The 8,384-nt window shown below is 47.9% G+C and overlaps 1 protein-coding gene across 1 annotated transcript; it reads left to right on the top strand.

Moving 5' to 3' along the window:
* The first annotated feature begins 1,213 nt into the window (after positions 1-1,213).
* On the top strand, positions 1,214-7,668 carry Thpo (thrombopoietin). The gene is made up of 6 exons (XM_013033044.1): positions 1,214-1,542; positions 2,873-3,035; positions 3,264-3,391; positions 3,734-3,820; positions 6,507-6,674; positions 6,908-7,668. Exons 2-6 carry the CDS (start codon positions 3,023-3,025, stop codon positions 7,556-7,558), a joined length of 1,047 nt encoding a protein of 348 aa, XP_012888498.1. The 5' UTR covers positions 1,214-1,542; positions 2,873-3,022; the 3' UTR covers positions 7,559-7,668.
* The last annotated feature ends 716 nt before the right edge of the window (positions 7,669-8,384 follow it).

The raw sequence follows: 8,384 nt of genomic DNA, 5'->3' as shown, positions 1-8,384 counted from the left end.
GCCCGTGGCCACCGGGCAGCTGGACCAAGAGGTGCGCGTCTGGGACCAGGGAGAGGCAGAGCCGGGCCCTAGGCCTGGACCAGTCACTGGGCGAAAACCGCTGGAAGGATGATGGCTTTAGGATGACTAGACTCTGGGCCCGCAGCACCCCTCTCTCTTCCTTGTGTGTTTCTACCTGCACTCCCAGGTCTCTCTCATGCTGGAGTTCTCCAGGTCAAGGACCTAGCCAGAAACGGTGTGACAACGGTTTCCTCTCCACTGTAACCTGTGCTCAAGCCTATCCAACCGTTACTCTCGCGTTCCCACCCTCTTCCCTCATCCAAGGGACCCATTTCCTCTCCAGCCCATCCTCAACCTTCTTTGTCTTGGCCTTCTGGTCGTGCCTCCCTGTCCCCTCCCACCCCTACCTCCCCCCCATCCTCCCAGCTATCCCAGCACCCTCCTTTCCTAATCTTGGGAGGCATCTCTTCTGACTGAACTGGAGAATTCCGGGATCTAGGCCATACTCCTTAACAGGGCCCATCCTTGCAAGAAGGCACAGGAGAGTGCCTAAGGAAGAACAAGGGAAGGGGGAGGGGACAAGGTCAGTCCAGGAGGCCCAAGGACAGACTGTGGGGAGACTGGGACCAAGGGGAAAGCAAAGGAGCTAGAGCCAGGGCCAGAAGAAGAGGGGGGCCAGCAGGGAGGTATTTGCGGGGGAGGCTCAGCAGCTGTCTTTCCTAAGACAGGGACACATGGGCCTGGTTATTACTCTTGTCACATGGAGAGTGGTAAGAATGAAAGAGGGCAAAAGACGGGGCAAGCAAAGGAAGGTACTGGCACAGAGGTAAGTAGGCTTAGCTGTCCAAGCCCCTGGACCCTAGCACAAAAGCTTGTGTTAAATCAGCACACAGCCAGCATCTTCCAGTCCCCTCAAACTATCTGTACCTTTTCCCCATAACAGGATCCCTAACAAGATCTTTTTCTAACATAGACAATACCAGATTTCCACTTGAAAGAAGGAAATGGCAGGAAAAGGATTCCCTGAGGGAGTACCAGAAAATAAAGAGTCTTGTTGGGTTTCTACAACAGGTGTGGTGTCCAGGGAAAAGAAATTTGGATAGCCAGGAACTGAAAAATCACACCAGTCTAATATAGGACCTCTGTATCTCTTCTCCAGCAAACATGCCTTGACAGATTTTCCCTCTGATTCTCTCCTATCTGTCCTCCAGCTAGGTCCCAGGTTCCCATCTCCTAGAAAAAGAGAGATCCCTATGTAAATCCTTCCGGTGGTATGTGTGGGTGGAGAATCAGGGCTCTGTTAATGGACCATGGTCCAGGCAGGGGCTCCAGGTCCAGCACCCGTAGGAAAAATCGTCACTTCCGGGGGCCTTCGCTAGTGTCTAGTGGCTCTCTGCTTTCTGATTGGGCAAAAGTGGCCTGGGCAGGCGTTTTGATCCCACTGCAGTGGAGGGGCTGTGCCCCAACGCATGTCTTCCTACTCATCTGCCCCCCAGAGTGCTGTCTGCTGTGCACCTGGGTGCTGGAGCCCTTCTCCACCGGGTGAGCGAGTGGCAAGCAGGGTCGGGGGTTAAGTGAGGGTATGGTATGAAGGACAGGAGAGAAGAGTTAGGCTCTCCGCGGGGGGAGGGGAAGAAAACTGGAACCTACAGGCACTGACCTTTGTCGAGAAAAGTGGAGCCTTCCCAGAATGGGAGGAGCAGGACAGAGCAGGGGTAGGGGGTTGGGTGCTGGTTTCTGAGCTACTGATCACAGACTTGGTGGAATACAACACAGTCCTGGCTGGCCCTAGGAAAGGGGACGTGGGCCCAGGGAGAAAATAAGAAAGGAGGTGTGTAGCGAGTTTGATCATCCGGTACCAAGATGGACATAGCCCTGATTTCTAGTCTCACCTGGTCATTCCTTGCTAGTTTAAGGTTCTGAATCCTGGGACCTGGGAAGCTGGGTTAGGCAAGCTAGGACACAAGGAGCGGGTGGTGGGAGGAGGGCTCATGTATGTTGACAGACCTACAGGAAATCCCAATATTGAATCAGGTGCAGGCTCTTTGCACAACTTGTGAAAGGAGGAGGAAGCCATGTGGGGGGTCCTGGGAAGGGACCGGAAGAGGTCTGCAGAGGAGGTGGGGAAACAGGTGCAGCTATGAGATAGTTATGTTGGTGGGTGTCTGAAGTGAAGTAAACTTTGGAAAGTGGGCATCCTTGCACAGCAGGTGCCCAATCCTGGGCCATTTACCTCAGGAAGGAAGTCCTAGGACAGTTAGGCCATCTTTTTGACTTGGATTACAGGGCATCTCAGAATTTGGAGTACAAAGAAAAACTCTAGGGGGCTTTATGTGTAGAGTAAAAAGGGAACGAATGAGAAGCTGATGTCTTTCACACTAAATGTTAATCCCTGCCCCTCTGCTGGTCCCATTTATATCTTAGCCCAAGTTGCCTCCTCCACTCCACTCCCCAACACTGAAGCTACACCTCAATACTTTACGCATGCCCTGCTAGCTTTCTCATCCTGGGTCCATCTCCATTTTCCACTCTCATCTTCAGGCTTGAACCATACATTATTTCCCTTCCCTATATCCATCCCAGATTTTCTCCCACTAACAACCAAAATTTGGGGCCAATTAAGATGTGTATGTATGCTTGTCTTGTTCAGCTCCTCTCAGCAGGGTGGAAGGAGTATAAGAGTCACTAAAGAGCTCTAACAAATAGGAGACACCATATGCCATAGGCCCAGGGAAACATGGGAGCAGTCAGACCTTCAGTAGTTCTGGGCTGGTCAGCAGATCAAGGCCTGTTAGCATCTGTTCTCCTTCTGCCAGGCAGTCTTTTTATCTTAAGAACATGATGAAATGTTCACTATTCATGTCACTTTCAGGATAAACTCCAGATCCTCTTCCTTGGCCCACCTGTGCCCCACCCCACTCTGCCCAGAAGCCTAAGGGCCAAGCCGCCTCCATGGCCCCAGGAAGGATTCAGGGGAGAGGCCCCACACAGGGAGCCACTCCAGTCAGACATCCCGGCCAGAATGGGGCTGACTGGTAATAAAACACTTGAGGGACTAGGGCCAGGAATATGGAGGGGAGGGGGGGGTGGGGAGGCTTGCTGGGGTAGGGGGAGGAATAACCCAATCTCAATCTCCCAGGAATACAGGGTCTGTCTGAGCAGCAATCCCTCCTCCTATTTCAGTGGGATTTTCTGGATCATTACCTGATGATGATTTCTTCTTCTTTGTCCACCCCTGTCATCCTCACCTGTTCTCACCTAAGAATTGCTCCTCATGGTCATGCTTCTCCTTACTGCAAGACTAACTCTATCCAGCCCAGCTCCTCCTGCCTGTGATCTCCGACTTCTAAATAAACTGCTTCGTGACTCCTATGTCCTTCACAGTAAACTGGTGAGATTTCCCAAGCACTGCCCCTCGCAATCCACCTAACTGGTAAGGGACCCTCCCATCACTTCCTCTCATTCCCCAAACAATGACTATTCTTCAGTATGGTCTCCTGATGACCTCTCCCTAGCAAGAATTATGATTTGCACTAGTGAGTCTTTTATAAGCTCTAGTCTGAATATAGTGCTCACAGATTATCCCAGTCACAATCACCTGCCCAAATTGACCCAGATATTTCATGGCTGGGAGTTTAAGTTACTCAAGTTCAGTCTGTACTTTAAATGTTAGAAGCTACCTTATTCCCTTCTATTTCAGCTCCTTTCTTCTCTTACCCATCTTTCTCAACAGAGCCAGTGCCCAGACGTCAATCCCTTGTCCACACCTGTCCTATTGCCTGCTGTAGACTTTAGCCTGGGAGAATGGAAAACCCAGATGGTAAGAAAGCCATCCTATCTGGGCACTGGTGGCTCATGCCTATTATCCTAGCTACTCAAGAGGCTGAGATTTGAGAATCAGTTACAGGCCATCCCAGGTAGACAAATCCATGAGACTCTTATGTCCAATTAATCAGCAAAAAGTCAAAAGTGGAGGCATAACTCAAGTGATAGGGCAAAAAGGCCCACCAAGGAATTGGTACTATAGCTCAAGTGGAGAGCTCAGAGACAGTGCCCAAGCCCTGAGTTCAAGCCCCATGACCTATAAAACAACAACAAAAAGGCCCACCAAATGTGTGAGGCTCTAGTGTGTGCACGCACTCGTGCATGCACGCATGCACACACACACACACACACACACACACACACACACAAATGCACATAAAAATCTCAGTAGAGAAAGCACTTGCCTAACATTTTCTTTTTTTTTTTTTGGTCGGTCATGGGGCTTGAACTCTGGGCCTGGGAGCTGTCCCTGCACTCTTCAGCTCAAGGTGAGCACTCTACCTCTTGAGCCACAGCACCACTTCCGGTTTTCTAGTGATTTATTGGAGATAAGAGTCTCATGGACTTTCCTGCCCTGGCTGGCTTTGAACTGCAATCCGAAGATCTCAGCCTCCTGAGTAGATAGGATTACAGGCATGAGTCACTGGTGCTGGGCTATTGCCTAACATTTTCAAAAGGATATAAGTCTGATCTACAGCACCACAAAAATATTTTTTTTTAAAAAAAAAGGAGCTGGGCACCGGTGACTCACACCTGTAATCCTAGCTACTCAGGAGGTTGAGATCTAAGGATCACAGTTCAAAGCCAGCCTGGGCAGGAAAATCTATGAGACTCTTATCTCCAATAAACCACTAGAAAACCGGAAGTGGTGCTGTGGCTCAAGCGGTAGAGCGCTTGCCTTGAGCTGAAGAGCTAAGGGACTGCGCCCAGGCCCAGAGTTCAAGCCCCACGACCGACAAAAAAAAAAAAAAAGGAAGAGGAAGAGAGAAGAGGGGAGAAAAAAAAAGGGAAGAGGAAGAGAGAAGAGGGGAGAGAAGGAGAAAGAGGACAGATAGACAGACAGACATTTATGCTTCCCCCAAATCCTTCAAAATTGTTTATTTAACTCCCTAAAAATCTTACTTTTACCTTGGCTTTTCTAATCCAATCTATGATGATATTTTATTGACAAGATGATAGCTTTCAGGGTCAATATTTCAAATAAACTCTAGGCTAAAACCATGAAAAGCTGAATAGAAACTTTTGACATTTCATGCCAACTTCTAATCTGCTATCTATAGATGACCCAAATCTAGGAAGTATCACTAGAATAACAAAAGCCAGAATCAAGATTCAGATCACTACTGGTCATTGTGTCACATGCCTGTAATCCCAGAACTATGGAAGCTAAAGCAGGGGATGACAAATTCAAGGCCAGCCTAAGCTGCATTGCAAGTTCAAGGCCAATCTGAGCTATAGCCCCCCTACCACCAAAAAAGTATATATAACAAGGGCTGGGGATATAACTCCATGGTAAAATAGTTGCCAGACATATGCAAGTCCATGGCTTCCATCCCAGCACCATATGACAAAAACAAAAACTAAGGTGAAATTTAAGAGAGATGTATATATAATTCTACACGTGTAATTCCGATTCCAGCTTTTAAGCCATGGCATATTAATTCCCTCATTTAAACATCTAGCTCTAGTACTTCCTACCAAAAAAGATTTTGGAGTATTAAATAGACCCCAAAGTAGCTACTTTTACTCATTCTCTTCCCTCACCTCTTTCTCTTTCTCTCCCTGCATTTTTGTGGTTTAAAGATAGAACTCAGGGTGTTATACATGCCAGGCAAATACTCTACCCATGAGATACACACCCAGTCCAAAAGAAACTAGTTTTAAATCTAGTAACTACTTTGACTGCTTTGGATGTTTAGCATCCACATTACAGAAACATCCCTATAGAACTATAAAATTATTGACCTGAATACTAGACATCTCATTCCTCTGAGACATATGTTAATTTATTAAGAGGAATCATATTCAACTAACGTGTTCAGAAGCAAGCGGCAAGAAGCTAGAAAATGTTATACAAGCAATGGTTGAGAAAACAAAACCACAAAATTGTCTGATTGGCTTAGAGAAAAGAGGTAAACAAGAACTTGGGACCCAGAAGAAACTACTAGAAGGAAGCATTCTCCTACCCCTAAGATCCCTGGAATCCATTTCTTTCCTCAAGTTCTGCTAAGGACACTGGCTCAGGGGAGAAAGGCCGTTCTTATGAATTGCTTTTATTTCTAGCCCTTCCATTCATTTTTATGATCACTTCACTTTTATCATCATTCCCTTCACTTTTATGATCATTATAGTAGTTTTGTCTTTACATTTAACTTAAAATGCCACAGTACTAAGACTCTGTAGCACTAGAACCTATAACTACAAACTAATAGGGCAGGACTTTCTGACTCAAAGTCAGTGTGAGACCAGGCTGGGTTGGCTCTACACTGGAGTTATTGAAGCAGAGGCCGATGACCAATTGTCGGAAGACTGTGGAAGAATTCCTGTGCTGGGTGGGACCGTGGTCCTGTCCAATTCTCAGCTCCTATGATTCATCCTGTTGGCTACTCCTGAGGGCACCCCACCCACTATTAGCACACCCTTTGAAGCAGTCCGATCCTCTCTTCATCCATCTCTTCCAGGAGCAGAGCAAGGCACAGGACATTCTGGGAGCAGTGACCCTTCTGCTGGAGGGAGTGATGGCTGCACGTGGACAACTTGGTCCCACTTGCCTCTCGTCTCTTCTGGGACAGCTTTCTGGACAGGTCCGTCTCCTCCTTGGGGCTCTGCAAGGCCTCCTTGGGACCCAGGTAAGTCCTCAGTGAAGGATCTAGAGAAACTGAACTTCTTTGACTCAGTCTCTAAAGTCTCTTCTTGAGGGAAGAAAGAAGATCCTGGGGTATCTTTGGGGACTATGAGCTGGCCTATAAAGAGTGCTCTGACCCAGTCATAATGCCTGGGTGCTGAAACCATTTTTTTGTAGTCAAGGAAGGGCTGATGTGTGGGCCTGCTCTCTGGCCTCAGGCCCATCCTCTGCCTACAGCTTCCTCCACAGGGCAGGACCACAGCACACAAGGATCCCAATGCCATCTTCCTGAGCTTCCAGCAACTGCTCCGAGGAAAGGTGCGTTTCCTGCTGCTTGTAGGAGGGCCCTCTCTCTGCATCAGGCGGTCCCTACCTGCCATAACTGTCCTGAACAGTACCTCTCTACCCCCCACACTGCACAAGCTCCCAAACAGGACTTTTGGATTGCTGGAGACAAACATCAGTGTCTCTGCCAGAACTACTGGCTCCGGACTTCTAAACAAGCTGCAAGGATTCAGAGCCAAGATTCCTGGTCTGCTGAACCAAACCTCCAGGTCCCCAGACCAAATCCTGAACAAGACACATGGACCTCTGAATGGATCTCATGGACTCTTTCCTGGAGCCTCATCCAGGACTGGAGAGGTGCCAGATGGTCTACCTGGAGCTTTGGATACAGGCTCCCTGTCCCCCAACCTCCAGACTGAATATTCTACTTTCCCAACACATCCTCCTCCTGGACAGTATATACTCTTCTCTCCTCCGCCCACCCCAGCTTCACCCCAGCTCCACCCCATGTTTCCTGACTCTTCTGCTATCGTACCCAACTCTCCCAGCCCTCTCCCAGCATCAGCCCACCCTCACTCCCAGAATCTGTCCCAGGAAGGATGAAGTCGTCCAGTCCTGCCAGCATCAGCAGTGTCTCTCATGTTCTTTTTCTGAGAGATAACTGCTGCTACACCAGACATCCTGCTTTCACTTGAAGCCTAAAGCCTTGTAGAGAAACACAAGAAAGAAAAAAGGAATATTTTTCACTGTACATCATGAAACTTCAGAAGCTATTTAAAAAAAAAAAACTATCTCCAATATTTGTCAGAGCAGCTAGTTATCTTTGTTCTATTTTCTGTACAAATGTGCAGTGATCTCACTAATTTTCTATATGTTCTTATTCATATGATTGTTCAGCAAAGTCCTGGCCTGGCCTTTGAATAGAGGAAGGGTCGTTTGCTTCACTTCACGTTTAAGTCCTTCCACTGTTTCCACCCTGTTTACTATCGTTCTGTGAGAGTCTGTTTGGTCCTCTATTCTGAAGATATCCTTATTCTTGATAAATGAGTAATAAGGGTCTTTAAAAGGCTGTTCCTAGAGCTCATTGTATTGGTGCATGCCCAGTAATCTTCAGACTCAGGAGGCTGACAGGAGTCTGAGGCCAGCCTAGGCTACATAGCAAAATCCTAGAAAGAAGAGAGGCTCCACATAATAGGCAGACGAAACTGTGAAAGAATGAGAATACCCAAAGCAAGCCAGAAAGACAGAAAAAGATGTTCTTCATAGGGGCAATAGACACCCCTCCTCTCCCCATCCAAGAAAGCTAACAGGAAGCCCCACACCCCAGGTAAGGCTGTGTAATACAGTTCAGTGAAGACCTGGATGTGACAGCTGAGCAAACAGCTAACACATCAGCAACTCAGCAGGAAACTTCACCAGGCCTGGGCTC

The sequence above is a fragment of the Dipodomys ordii genome, unplaced genomic scaffold (genome assembly GCF_000151885.1).
Source record: "Dipodomys ordii isolate 6190 unplaced genomic scaffold, Dord_2.0 Scaffold162, whole genome shotgun sequence".
In the NCBI taxonomy this organism is placed as follows: domain Eukaryota; kingdom Metazoa; phylum Chordata; class Mammalia; order Rodentia; family Heteromyidae; genus Dipodomys; species Dipodomys ordii.
The sequence above is the reverse complement of the archived record's forward strand: the minus strand, read 5'-3'. Positions and strand labels throughout refer to the sequence as shown.